This window comes from Acanthopagrus latus, chromosome 7, assembly GCF_904848185.1.
Source record: "Acanthopagrus latus isolate v.2019 chromosome 7, fAcaLat1.1, whole genome shotgun sequence".
Lineage (NCBI taxonomy): Eukaryota > Metazoa > Chordata > Actinopteri > Spariformes > Sparidae > Acanthopagrus > Acanthopagrus latus.
Window position 1 is genome coordinate 3,912,486 of NC_051045.1, and position 14,921 is coordinate 3,927,406.

Genomic DNA, 14,921 nt, shown 5'->3' on the forward strand with positions numbered 1-14,921 from the left:
ACCAACTGTTCCTCAGCGCAGATTAAATGTTTTTACTGTATTGTGAGTTATTCGATACGGATTAATCGCTCTGGGTTCGGGTGCTATTTTTGCCTGTGCGCAGTGCTGCTAAAGATAACCAGTGTTATTTGTATGAAACAGACTGAGATGCGGCAAATCTACATTTCTTCTCGAGATCTGCGATAAGGCAGGGGGAAAACCAAAAAGAAAAAAAACTGCAACAAGGTGCAAGAAGAAAACTCAACCGCACAGAGGCCGGGGGGATTTGGCTTCGGCTGCCAAGTCTGCTAAGTGTACACATCATCTAAACAATCCAGATATAATCAGAACCAAAGTGCTCTGGAGCCCAACAGACCATGTGTTGAATAGCTGCTTGCATTTGAGGGGAGGTGCTATCGATACGCCAAAGTCTGGACCTTAAGGCTGTTCTCGTCTTGTTTTCCCACCTCATTCTCAGATTTTTAAAACAGTCATGTGTGGTGCATTGTATTTAACAATGGCAGAATATACCAATGCAAGCATGCCTGTTTTTTTTTTTTTTCTTCTTGTTTAAACACTGCAGTGGAGTACCTCATCCCCCCCCGCCGCCTTAGCACTACAGTGCTATTTTAAGCAAAGGGAATAAAAGGAAGCGCCATAAAGTGAGGGGCGTGTCCATGAGAGCGGAGGCGATTATTCCCTGTCAGCATTATTGCTTTTACTCCGCTCGTGAAAATCTCCGTAGCACTGAAAGGTTTTTACAGCCGTGGTGTGTAGAGCGGCTGAGCTGCCTCCCAGAGTGGGAAATGTCACTCAGTGCAGTCTGCTTATAGCATCCTGACAGGGACGAAGACAGAGAGGAGACAGACGAGAGGAAGGTATAGTGACAGAAAGAGAATTAATTAGTCGAGGGTGAAGAAGTCGGAGGATATATATATATCTTCAGTTTGGGAGCAGGAGAGTATAGGATGTATACATGGGAGGAGCGCTGGGCCTCCGCCTGCCCGGCCATCTCACTTACTCCACATGGCACTTTGAGGCCACTGCCACTCCGACTGTCTCAGCTGACCTGATTCGACACCAGAAAGGCCACTGTCGCGCTCCTCGGTCGCCACCTCCTCCTGTCTTATTCGACAAAGACTGCAGGAGGGAGTCTTCGCTCTGAGCGGTTCTTGGGAGATATATTGTAAAATCACACCCAGAATTTCCTCAAAATTGAAGTCCAGCTGACTGTGACTCAATCCCATTTTCAATTTCTTCCCCAACTCCTAACAGAGTTACAAGGGGTGGTGATTGAAACGTCCTCCTATCAAAATGCATTAGGGCTGTTTCCCTTTCTGGTGTCCCTTTCAAATTAAAAGCCCTCTAGTGTTGAGAGACACATTTTTTGTTCCTGTACGTGGGCTGCTTGAACTGTCGCTTCTATCATCTTTTCTCCAGTTTCACTCAGCTGAAATTCTTCTTTAGTTTGTCAATTCGATGTTAAAGTTGAGAATAACAAAAGTTAAGTTGTTTATTTTTTTTTTAAATAAGCAATGTGTCACAGTTAACATGATGGACTGTAGCGCTGCTGTCATTCATGGGCTCTCATCGTGTTCCACTGGGGAGCAACTGAGTTCACACCTGAACTTTGTTGCTTGAATTTAGGTAGATTTCAGGCATCAAATGGATTGACTGCGACGTTGAATTATGTCAGAAAGTCAGTTATAACAATGTCATGTTAGCTAGTGAGATATTTAGCCACCGAGTCTCAGGTGCGATCACCCAAACGAAGGGGAAGAGCTAAGTGGTGAAGGCGAGGCGTGTATTGGGACTGGGCCTTCATGGTAGTGATCATTTGCTAATGAATGGGTAAATACAGATTATTGCAGCCTCCTCTCTTACATACATATTTCAGGGTTGCGCGGTTATCGTGCAGTGTGTTTGCTGGTGCACATGGTTATCATGCAGCCCGTGTCTTCCTGCAGAGGTGTGATGATAGGCCAGGGTAATGAGCCACGGTGAGAGCAAGGTGGAGCTCAGTCAGGCGGAGCTGAAACATGTCTGCCAAGTGGAACAGAAAGGCAAACGTTTGTCTGGCTCGGAGAGACCGCCGCACACCTCCACCTCGCTCTGACCTCGCTCACTCCTGCTGGCTCACCTCTCTCACCCCCTCATTTCCGCCTTCCGACACTCTCCGACAACGCCGCCGCTTCCACAACTTTGGCCGTCGCTCTCTCCACCTGTCTCACTCCGTCACCTTCATCTTTCCTCCTTACTGAGCTGTCTGCTTTTATAATACTCTGCGTCTCAGCCTCTCCGCTCTGCTAATGTCTTATTCTCCAAGTCTGTCTCCCCTCTGAGGTATTTTTGTCGCTCCACCTCATACAGAGCATTTCATGTCGAGGTTTTTCTATGTTTAATGTGACACGTTTGTCTCATACTCATGATCACCTCTTTTCTTTTGATGTTTTTAAAAAAAAAGTTTTTTCTCTTCACGCTCTAACTGTTGTTTCACTCTCTCTGTCTGCAGCCCGTGCCCATCGACGACTCTTTCTGCGGTCTGGACATCAACCAGCCTCTCGGCGGTTCTCAGCTGGTGACCGGTCACACTCTCTACACTGAGACTCGTGACCGCATGACTTCTGTCACCTCCTACGTCTACAATGGCTACTGTGTTGCCTTTGTTGGCACCAAGAGTGGACGTTTAAAGAAGGTGAGTGCAGAAGACTCCTTTTTTTTTCTCTTCTCACCCGGCACTTAAAGGCCCGTTGCTGGAGATTTCTGCCCGCTCCATCACTGTGATACATAAGGACTCAGGCCGACCAGTGGTCCTCGGGGTACAGACACTGTGAAGTGGTCTTATTTCCATGCAGATGGATCATGGTCACAGTGAAACTTATCTCCTTAATATTTAATTCCTGCTGTCAAAGCGTCGGAGAGAGGTAATGGCGACGGCTAGCTCACTGTAGTGGTCATTACCAGCTCCTTGTTAAGTGAGCTCCAGTGTCGCAGTGTTGAATAACCTGCGCCGGCCCATTAATTTTAATAGGCACCTTTTTGCCTGTTGCCCACTGAGAGGTAAAGGAGAGAGCAGACCCATGCACTAAACCTCCTGGTCTTGGTTAGAGACCACAGACGCCGTTGAGGGTTAAAGGCTAGTGGCCAGTTAATAATGATAGATTTCACACACCCCAGCTGCAGGAAACACAGTATTAGCTGAGATTTATTTTTTGACAGGGAATAACAGTGAGGAAAGGGAGTGCTGTGCTCTGGGCTCGGATGATACGAGGTGTCAGATTGTCAATCAGAAGTGTCTGATCAATTTGCAGCAGCTGTTGCAGCGTTTTCTCTTCACTCCAGAGAGCTGATGCGTAGACTATACATCGAATGTGTAAATGTTGCGCCTGGATGTAGATAAATATGTGTTTGTGTGGGCGCGCTGTTCCACAATAGTTGTCTTGCATTCTGATGGTTCTTTCTGAGCTACAATTAGACAGCTGGTTGGAGGATTTGTCAGTATTCACTTGGCTCCTTGTCGCATGGGGGAGCCGGTTTGAGTGACAGCAGGAGTGTGTCACAGGGCCATAGCTGGCTCGTACAACCGTCCCTCCCCCTACCAACAGCTGCATGAGGCTCAGTGGAAAATGTTGCAAAAAGAAAAAGAGAATGTGGCTAAAACCAATTTTGATACCTCTCTTTGGCAAGTTCTTTGTTATTTCAAGCCCGGCGGTGCAACACAAATGGCGCTGGCCTTGGTTATTTTGGGTCTTCATCTATTCATAATTAAATCAATACACCAATCGGGCTGCGGTAGGGGAGAATATTCATTCGATGTAATACCGTGTTTGAGCTGTTTAATAATTTAGCACCCTTTTCAACTTGGTTGAATTAGATGAGACGGAATGGAGTGTTTTCCCCACTGTGCTGCCGTTGCTTGCACGTCGTGTTTATCTCCCTGCTTCCTTCCACACTCGTCTCTGCAGCCGCCGCCTGCCTTCAGATCCATGCAAAATAGCCTTGCGTGCTGCTGTGTTCATGGGCTCACTCCTCAGAGGGGCCATGACTGTAACCACAGTAACGCTAACACGGGGGTGGAATTAACCAGGATGTGAGAGGGGTACCAAGAGAATGGGTACCACGGTCTGTTGGCCAGAGCAGCAAAAAATAAAAAAACCTTGCAGAGCGCTCAAGCACAGAGATTAAGCCTCATGGCAACAGAATAAGGTAGCAGCACCACTTGCACCAACAGAAAACATTATAAAACTTCATTGTTAATGAGTATCAGCTTATTTTTTGTTATCCTAATAAATTATCAGTCTCTCAATATGGGGTGGCCAAGATAAGAGAGAGCATTTTAGTTTGCTGGCAGACTAAACACCTTGACTGTACCCAGAAAAAGACAGACAGTAACTCTCGACATGATGTATTTTGAAGGTATGAAAGAATCATCAGTGTTGAGAGCAATGAAAAATGGAATATTTCTCTCCGCGTGGAGCTCCAAGCTGAGGCTGCTGACTGTTTCCAAGTTTCCACCTCCAGTCTTGAACTCCATCTGAACCTGATTTGTTTGAAGCCATGTAATGGTTACAGGAGCTGCCACCAGTGTTTGTTTGCGTGCAGGTATGTTATTGGACAAAAGGGCCCCGCCGCGATTTGCATACAGACACATGATACAGCAAGTGCTGACTGTCCGCTTAATGTGCATGAGAGAGAGAATGACCACAGTAAGCTCACCCGCTGTAGCAGTCTGGAAAAAAAAAAAAAGAAAGCATTACTTTTTTAATAGGCAATGAATAAACAATAACGCTGCATGACAGTGGGAGGCAGAGGGCTGCTTTGCCTGATCTCATTGTTTAGGTGTCTACCTGCATTTCAGTGGGGCTCTAACAAGGATATTTTTCCATGGAGAGTGTTATCCCTGGACTCCCTCAGGTGTCACAGGGAGGGCCGAGGGGTAAGGCTGACCTGACGTGCCCTGGCTGCAGCCTCTCTGCAGAAGGCTGATAAGCTCCTGCAGAGTTGTGTGGTGCTGCAGGCTTCCTTCACATCTGAGCATGACGCAGCTATAGGGGTGACAAGATGCTCCGCTGGCGATACAGTTCGATACCTTTGCCTCTTTTTATGCGACCCAAAAGATAGACGGATTGGCAAAGGGAGGGGAGGGAGGGGGTGATCCACGATGAGAGGAAATAAGAAAAGGAGAAGCAGGACGAGGCAGAGATAGGAGGAGAAGGAGGAAGGTGCGAGGGGAGGGAGGAAGAGACCGTTGAAATGTGAATTTAGTGCCGCCAAAGAAACCAGGGCTGCACCGCTGCCTGTAATTGGATTGGCTCCCTTCCCAAAGAATCCCTCCCTCCTCTGCCCTCCATCTCCCGCTTCCCCCATTCAATCCTGCTCCTCCATCCCTTTCTCCCCCTCTCGCTCTCCCTGCAGACCAGCTCCTGTATATGCTGCTGTTTCCTGGGCTTTGCCGGAGCATGGCAAAGCAGGAGGGATAGTGTTTGCGGATACAGCTGCTTGTGGGCCGGCTTTAGTAGAGGATTGATTGAGGAAGAGGGGTTAAGAGGGTGGGGGATAAAGCAGCTCCTGAGGTGGGGAGAATGCATGTACATACAGAGGAAACAATAGCTGTGCAGTTGTGAGCCTCATACAGTATCAGGTGTGCAGGTTGTGAAGTGCTTACGCTACGTTTTTTTACGTTTTAGTGTGATGTCGGATCAAACAAACAAATCTATAGGTGCAGTTTTCTCATTTCAAACCAACCAAGAGTGAAAGCTACTACAATTATACAAGGGTTACATGATGAATGTGGAGCCAGAGTGTCATGAGGCTTTTTTAGAACCTGGCTGTGGACTTCTGGGTGGCACCCCTGGAGGCAGTGATTGATTGTGGAGGGCAGCAGATGTTCACCTCAGCAGAAAGATGCTTGGAGCAATCAATATCCAGAGCTCCTTTTTTCTTTCGAGCTACAGTGAAACCAGTTCCAGTCGGGGCCGAATGGGAGCACAACTAGACTTTTAGACTTCAGAGGGTGTTCCAGTGAACATCTCGTCCTGCCCATGACTTAATGTCCTATTTAAATTCCAGACCTAGATATACATTGATGCCCAGGCTGTGTATTGTACGCACCAGGCTCCATCACGGACGTTATCGCTCTTATGTACCCGGAGACCAAATAGAGTGCTACAGGGCTCTGCGGGTCAAATTAAAGAGATATGTGATCTCTGTGCGGTTTATTCTGGATACACATTACCCAAGAATTGCATCATCTAAATTGGAATTGGCTGTGTGTGGTTCACTTTGTGCTTAAGCACAGACATATCCCACGCGGGGACGGACTGGGATTGGTGGGAAGCAACGGCGGCATTAAGGAGGAGAGGAGCTGCGGGGAGCGCTGCCTTTGATATCGATGGAGATGGAGGGCACGGCAGCACATGTAAAATTGGATGTTGAAAGACATCCCAGCAATAGATGAATGGGGAGGTTAGAGCAAGCTCAGCAGAGGCGCATTCAGGATTCCCCTGCTAATCAGAGTCAATTCGCAGACAGTGAGAACGAACATCTTCCATCCCAGTTGTGCCGTACGGAGCAGGCCGGGGTTAAGAGCTGCTGAACCGGAGACCAAAGAGATGCATTCCCAGATGGCATCATCTCCTGTGTGCTGCATTCAGCAGAGATACTCGGGTCTACCAAGGATAATTTATGAATAAATAAAATATGTAATTGAGTCATGAAACCCTGACAAGAAACTATATCTATATTTTAGAAATAGCTGTTTTTATCCAGTAGTTCTTCCCCAATATTTTGAGTGGTGCTGCATGCTTTGTTTCCTTTAATTTGAAACCACAGACGACGGTGGTGGATGTTGGTGTTTAATGGAAGTCAGGGGTTGATTAGTAGTCGGTTGTATCAGCAGTAAACCATGGATGAAGCAAATGTCTTCCGGCTCTTGATGATGCGCCGCTTTCGGCCTAATTAATTCTTCTCATCACGCCCTGATGAATAATCAGGAATTGGTTTGGATGAAGCCCCTGGCAGCTGAAGGGGGGACAACTTGAAAGGGTGGCTCAGGTGTTTAACCGGACAAGTCCCGTTGAACCGGCTGAAGGAGCAGAGGGTGCGCGGCCGGCTCACCTGGCTTCCTCTCTGGCCTGAATACCAACAAAGACGCGTGTGTTTTTGCAGACGGCACTGGAGAGTTGCTGAGGGTAGCAGCTGATCACAGGGCATAAAGTGGCGGAGACTTGAAAGGCTTGTAAATGCATGCAGCTGCTCCTACAGGGTCCTGGTGGACAAGTGGTCAACCTCCCCCTCCTCCAACTGCTCTCTTACCGCTTTCTGTTGTGTTTGTCCCCAATGAGCATCGCAGTCGGTCCTTGGATTGGTCGCCATCTGAGGAAATGTGATCTGAGAGCTTCTGCTGTCAGCCCAGAAGCTGCTCACCAGCTTAACGTGTTCAGGGTTTCAGTTTTGGAGCGACCCGGCTCGGCCTTCTCTTTAATAACTTTTATGTTGAAGTATCCTGCTTAGTAGTCACTCCATGTTTACCGCCCGCGTTGAGTGTCAGCACGGTAACGTTGGAGGAAGCTGAGAACGACAGGATGGAGGAAGAGAGAGGACGACAGGTGGGAAATGACAGAGATTGAGAGACACAAAGATGGACAGACGGAGAGCCACGGGGACGGACGGGGAGAGAGGCTCCTACAAGAATCAAGCATGATGTCTCCACAAATGCCTCTGACGACAGAACCGAGGGATCCTGTCACCAATACAAAGTGTGACATGGACATGAACCCTGTTTACTTCACTGCATTACCAACTTTTAGTCGTTAATTGCTGTTGGTCATTAGCGCTTTCTCGTGGGACCGAGAGTAAACAAAGCTAAAAAACGCAAAGAATTAATCATTTTAATGGCTTCATTCAACATCAGCATTGTCCCCGCACGGCATGCATTAACCTTGAGCCGACATGAAAAGAAATACAATTACAAGTGAAAAGCCTCGTCACAATTGCCACCAGGTGGAATTGGTTTCCAATCATCATGCTCGCAAATTGTTATTTCTCACTGAATGCCTTCTATAATAACCATTGGATCACTTTGTTTCAGAGTGAATGGTGTGGTCCAATTAATCCCAAACAGAACAAATAATTGCATCCTTTTGTTCCGCCTATGTCTTTTTCCTCGTCGGCCTTGTTTGTTTAAAATTAAATGAAGACCGCACTCGATACACCTGTTTACCAAGGCGGCGACTCACGTGTCAAACTTAGCAAAATGACAAATTGACGAGTGGCACGGCGACAAAAGCCCCATTTCAGTCGAAATAACATCTGCCAGTATGTGTCTGTTACAGCCGTCTTTAGGACTCCGCCTGCTAGATTGCCTGCAATCTTTTTTAATCATGTTAAACTAAGTAATACAGATTTAGTTTGCCCACCGGCAACAGCTGGGAGCCAGGCGTAGCTGGCAGGAAGTACTTTTGCAAGTAAAATAACATTTTTCCCTCCCAACACAACCTGCAGCGCTCCTCACAGATGCTCAAACAGACAACAGAAGCAGAACTATTTGGAGGGAGATGAATTATGTTTTCTGCTATTACTGAGACCTCAAGGCGTCTGTGCAGGTCAGCTCCCAGAGAGACTGTCAGCGCTCCGTCTCACCTCGACAGCAGGGCGGGATGACCGATAGATGTAATCCAACAGTTCTGTGAAGCGCTTTCTGAAGGCTTTTTTTTTTTTTTTTTAATCTGCTGCTGCGTGGGGAATACCGTCTGATCAGCAGGTGGGCTGATCTCCACTGAATATCCATTAAGGGCTTCAGCTGAGCCTCCGTTTTATGTTTCAGAAAACAGCTTTTTATAGTAAATGTTATTTTCACTTCACTGAGGCGGTGCACATTTACACTTCTGTGGTATTTTTAGTCTGAAAGAATGACAGCGTTTTGTGCTTTCGGTCGACGTGCTCGCCGTAGGTGTTTAATTACCCAAACCGTCTATAGTCTAGCTAACGACCGTCTTGTTCATTGAGCTGTGGACTAGTAGGACGTCTGCGTGACCTTTCAGAAACCTGGCCTCCACTTGACCCCCCTCCTGCTCAGTTCTTAACCTCGAGCCAGATAAAGAGGCCGGCCGGCGACAGCAGCAGCAGCAGCAGGCTTGTGTCTTTCATGGCTGTCTTCAGAGTACGAGCCACTCTATCTGCCAGACCTGGTCCAGGCTTCTCTAAACCCTTCACTGTTAAAGGGCCGGGGGAAGACTGAGAGCCCCCGCTGTTCCATTCATCCCAGCTTTATATCTGTTTCTTCCTTCTCAGTCTCCCTGATTTACTCTCTCTGTCCGTCAGTCGCCGTGTCTCATTCCCTCTTTCTCCTCATAGCGGCGAGTTAAACGTCGGCTCCCAGGTCAGTCGTCTTCTCCCTCCGCTTCTTCTCTTTCTTCCCATCCCTCTCTCCGTCTCAGTCTCTCACTCAGCCTTTTTTCTCTCCTTCTCCTCCCCGCTCAGACTATTACAGTGACACAGCCTACCCTGCAGTGATCTCATTAATCACATTCAAACAGCTCTCTGTTGCTTTCTCTCTCTCTCTCTCTCTCTCCTCTCTCGGTCTCTCCCTCTCCATTCTCTCCCTCTAATTGCTTGCTCTTTTCTCTGCCAGTGTCTCGAAGGAGGTGTTTTTTCATTATCTAACAACAAGAGACAAACGCTCATACAGTGCACTGATTTTTTACTACGGATGGATTTTGTACATGTAGGCCTAATTTAGCCGGGAGATATGCAGCATTGTGTGCGCACACGTCATCGAAGTCGAATCCCCAAAAGACAGAATCACATATGTCCGTAAATATGTTGTGCGCGACTTTTTCATTAATTCATCAACAAATTACTTATTTTTTTTTTCCTTTTCTTTCGCAGGCAACTTGATTTTATTTATTAGATTTGGTATTGGCAGTGCCTTCTCTCTTTTTTGTGGGAAACAAATTACCCTGTTGAGTGTGTCCCATAATTGGACTTAACTTAATGAGTGAGATTAATTAACCCATTGTTGATTAGAGGCACTTTCCACCAGAGACTCCTCCATGCAGAAAGAGCTCTGCTGTAATCCAGTTTTGGTTTTTTTTTCACCCTTTTTCTTTTTCAGCATATTATCTCGCTGATTGGGCGACAAATTGAAGGGGTGGCAGAATTATTTACTTTGCACACGAACATTTTTCGCATGTTTGGAAGTCTTTTGGGGCGTAAGAGGGGAGAAAAGAGGAGAGAGATCTTACGCTGTTGCTCACACACTGAGCCTTGGAGTCGCACCATGCCTGTGGCGAAGGACCGTGTGTTTTTTGTTTTTTTTTACCAGTGTTGGGAGCGGCGGTGCCATTAGGAGCGGGAAGCCACATCAAACGCCACTCACTGCCCAAATCCATGTCTTCCTGGTTAGGCAAAAGTATTAAACGAGAGAAAATCAGGCAGGATTTTCTTTTTTTCTTCCCCCAAACGTTCCTCTTAGGAAGAAGTGGCCCTCTCCAGTTCTTCTGAATACGGCAGCATTAGCCCACGCATCCTGGCAAACAAGTGCGTTACGTGTCATTAAAAACAGACACAAGAAGGACGAGTCCAAAACATGGTGCGAGGGAGCTGCGTTGGGAGGCAGCGCCCTCTCAGCTTATCAATATTCCTCTTTAGTCCGCAGCCAAAGTAGGCACCGCGGGGAGGACATTTGAAATTCATAGAAAATTCTTATCAGTTGTGGCGTCGCTGTTATTGATCTGTTACTGTGGAAACAGAAGTGCGTGTGTGTAGGCCTTGTTATATTTTCTTTTCTTGCCCGAGGTATAAGGCTCAGACTCCCAGCAGTTACCAATCAAAGAGAGAATTTCTCTGGATGTCAAATGAGCTTTAAGTGCGCAGTGCTTGACTTTTGTCCTCCGAGTTGCCAGCTGGCGCGCTCTGTGAGTTTTTTTTTTTCTCCTTCTTCTTTAATTTTCCCTGCTGACCTTGCTGAAGTACACGGAGAGAGAAAAAGAGACGGACGAGAGAGAGAACGAGTAAACATCTTTTAGGACAAAAAAAAAACCACAAATAGATTAGCGAGCAACGTCAGTCAAAGTGGATGGCTGGCTCAGAGCCAAGCTTTATTGATTTGCTTTACAAAGCACTTGAACGGGCCAGATAACTGTGATTAGCCAATTCATTACTGCTGGGCTCTTAGAGTGGTCCAAAATTAGATAAAAAAAAAAAGGGGGGGGAGGGGGGGAGGATAGGAAGGACAGAGGGGGAGTTCAAGTAGAGTGTTACTTTGTAAACTTGTGCAGAAACTCTTTCTGAAGTTTTCCTAATGAATTTTCCCCATTTTACATGCATCATAATGATCGTCCTCATTAGAAGCAGTTACGGAATGAAAAGGGGGGGAAGAAAAAAGAAAAAGGAAAAAAAAAACGTTGTTTGTGTGTTTGATGGCATGCATAATGACTGTAGATTACTCAAGCAACCAAAGCAGGCACTCCTCTCATCTACTTTGCAAATGCGCGCCACAATTTTCGAGAGCCTTCAAGTGGCGCAGCGCCGATAGATCTCAGAAATGAGAATTGTTTGGGCTTTGATGATATACTAAACTGTTGTCGGCGCGACGGCAAACTAAGTGTGACAGCGACTAATGTTTCCGTCTGATAGGGAGACAGCTTTACTGCTCCTCCGTCTCCTACTTCATACGAGACAGCAGCAGTTATCAGGGCCCCTCGGAGTCGAGCTCGCCCGGCTGACGGCATTGTTTAATGTGTTTGTATGATCACACGGTGTTTTACAGGGGACGCTTTTATGGGCCTCGCGCAAATCAAGTCCTTGATGTATGCTTTTTGACATTGCGCAGTCATCTGGTTATCACTTGTTATGGACGCTATGGCAATAGGAATTAGGAATCGCACCAATCCGCCATGTTCCTCCTCGGTAGTGACATTAAACACACCATCTGTCCTGTTTACCTCTGAAAACGGGTGGCAGTGAAGGATCAAGGCCTTTATCATTTCCCCCCTGATTTTTTTTTTCCCCTTCCTGCTTCAATTTCCTCCTCTCCACGTTCTGTTCTGTGCACAGACCATCTCCCCTTGTTTCTCTCACTCTCTCTCTCTCTTCATCTCTCACTGCGGGGCCTGTCAAGAAACTCCAGCTAGCCATCAGCTTAATGAACAGTGATACAGTGCTAATAGCATGTGATAATATTTCAAGCCACTGGTAATCTCCACTCGCTCAGCCTTTTACCTGCCTCTCACTTCTGCGCCTTTAACACACACACACACACACACACACACACACACACACACACACACACACACGGAGCATCTCGTCCTCTTGACAGCTGTATGTCAGGTCTCGGCCTCGCGCTGTCATGAAACCGAGCTGTCAGCCGAGACTCCCTCTTAATAGTCTGGTCGTCCGAGCAAAAAAAAAAAAAAGAAGATGGCTGCAGCCTTAATGGGATTGGACAGTTCCTTCCGCATAGCTCGTAACGCCCAGTGTGTGCAGCGTTTTTCCGGCGTTTAGCCGGAGCCGTCCGCCCGCTCAAACCTCGTGCTCTGCCTTTGTTTAAAGACCTTGCCGCTGGGCTTAAAAATGGGAAATTAAAATAGCTCCAGTCAAGTTTTCAGAGTGGCAAAAAAAAAAAAAAAATCGTATTCACAACCATTCAACGTATATCTCCTGAATATCAATCGCTACATTAACATCAACCCTAATAGTCCTGTAATGATCAGAATAATAATCACATAACCGAGAGATGTCTGGGCCTCTCTGTGTTTGGCGTAAAGCCCATGGAAGAAGTGTCAAGACAATGAAACTAATTAACTTCTATAATGTCTCACTCTTCTTGCCACAGACATATTCCCCCAACGTGCTCCTCTGTTAGAAGCTCGAGCTGGTGGATCGCCTGTAAAAGTTCAATTTCAATCCAAATGTTGGCTTGTTTCTCGCAGATTAGACACTTCACAGCAGGCAGAACCAAAAATAAAGATTTGCTATGGGGCATGTGAACACACATCCTATCTCGCGTCCGTGTAAACAGTTGCGTTGAAGTAATCCTGCCTGTGTAACCGCAGCTGTCGACTGTTAAAGGTGTCGCTCATATTCGATATGTTCCTTCCACAGAAACGGGCCAATCTGACCCCGAGAGCAGCCACACAAAGTACAATGTTACAGCCGTGTAATGCCATTACACACCACGCGCTCGCTGGTGACATCGAAACGCCGACAGATATGAGGAATATGGAGTGTGAGAGGCCACAGCACCAGATATTGTGTGAATGGAGATACATCATTGAAGGGGGGGTGGAAATACAGAATATGTGATATGTCAGAGAGTGTGTGGGTTGGATAGATTGCTTGACAGATTCTGTGTAATAGGAAAGAGGAGAAGTGCTGAGTTGCAACTAAAGAACTGAGGGAGAGGGGTAAAAGAGAAAGCACCTGCATCACCCCCCCCCCAAAAGAGGACATCGACAGGGTCACGGTATCAAAGGCGAGAGCAGGAGACAGAGGCCTCTTCCAGCCACAGGGTCAGCTCTGACGCCGCTGTTATTCATTAAACCATAATGGTTAGCGGTTGGGAAAACATTATCTGGGCCTCTGGTAACTTGACTAAAGGTGAGGGTTCAGGGCTTGGAGGCCGGGCTGAGGCTCGGTGACACGGACGCGCCGTGTCAGATTGGATTAGCAGTCGAGGGGAGGGAGGTGATGATTTGACGGAATCGCAGCACAGCGGTGAACCGTCAACATTCCTCCTCTTTGCACCACTTTAACAAAAAAAAAGGGGGGAGTAAAACCTTTCTGTGGGGAATAACGTGTTACCGTCAGTCATCGTTAAGTATTTTGGTGTATTTGGCAGCCACAGTTTGGTGCTGCTGGAAGCAGCTGTTGGCTCAGTGGGGTGTATGGATAGAGGAGGTGTGTTTTTGTGTTTGTGTGCATGTGTTTGGCTTATATTAGCTGACTGTGGTAATGAATTAGGAAAACAGACCCAGAACCAGCTCGAGGTTGGTCGTGTAGCTGTTAAATTTAGGTGATTAGAGGGCAAAGATCCTGTCTGCATCATTTGCGTGTTGCTCCCCTAAGGTTTTGTGTCTTTAGTTTATCGTGAATCTCTTTAGTTTGTGTGCACACACTGAGAGTTTGTGCACCATCTGTTTTTACCGCATGTACACATCGGCTTAAGATCCTCTTGCTGTGGTGCGCATACAAGTTTTATCCACTTATTTGTATGAGGGAGGTGTGCCAAACCTCCCTTGATCATACATTCAGAAGACACTACGTGTTTCACTCTATTTCAAGACTGTTTCATCACACAAATGCGTGCACACACACACACACACACACACACACACACACACACACGCTGGGGAAGAAGGGGGGGCTTTTGCCTTCCAACTGATTAGGAAGCGAGAAACTCTTGTGTCATGAGTTTTTCACCGTAATAAGCCCAGACTGTTGTGGTCGGGGGAACATTTGGGGAGCAGGTATGTTGTGTTTAGGCTGCGAGCTGGATTTGGAGGGGGGGGGGGGGGCGGGGAAGTGGGTCGGGATCGGAAGGTGTTGTGGATCAGATGGCTGCGTCGGCTCCCCGGGATCCTCGGGGCTGAAAGGGGATAGGATGGTGTTTGGGTTGTGCCACGCTGGGAGCGCTGTCCTCTTTAAATAAGACACACTTGAACAAAGTGCAGCTGATCAGATTAGCGTGGCTGATCAGGTTTCTCAGCAGGTTGTTGGCTCCCACTGTCTGAACATCTTGACTTGGAAAATGCTGTTAGTACTAAACACACCGCGGAGCAAAAGGGAGTAGAATGAAGGCAGACACCATCACGGTTGGTGCCGTTAAGCTCTCGCAGGCAGCAGACGACAGTGGAACGTGGATTTTTACTGAATTCGTTTGTGATTGGTGCAGCCGGGGCTGTTAGCATGGTAAACATCTGTCCTTTTGTTCATTGAGTTTC

The 14,921-nt window shown here is 47.1% G+C and overlaps 1 protein-coding gene across 4 annotated transcripts in view; it reads left to right on the top strand.

The window, feature by feature from the left end:
- Window positions 1–14,921, top strand: part of plxna2 (plexin A2) — a 183,337-nt gene that overhangs the window by 32,001 nt on the left and 136,415 nt on the right. For all 4 annotated transcript variants that reach the window (XM_037103945.1, XM_037103944.1, XM_037103946.1 and 1 more), the window contains exon 3: window positions 2,492–2,674. In XM_037103945.1, coding sequence (XP_036959840.1) covers window positions 2,492–2,674 — 183 coding nt within the window. The remainder of the gene's footprint in view (window positions 1–2,491; window positions 2,675–14,921) is intronic.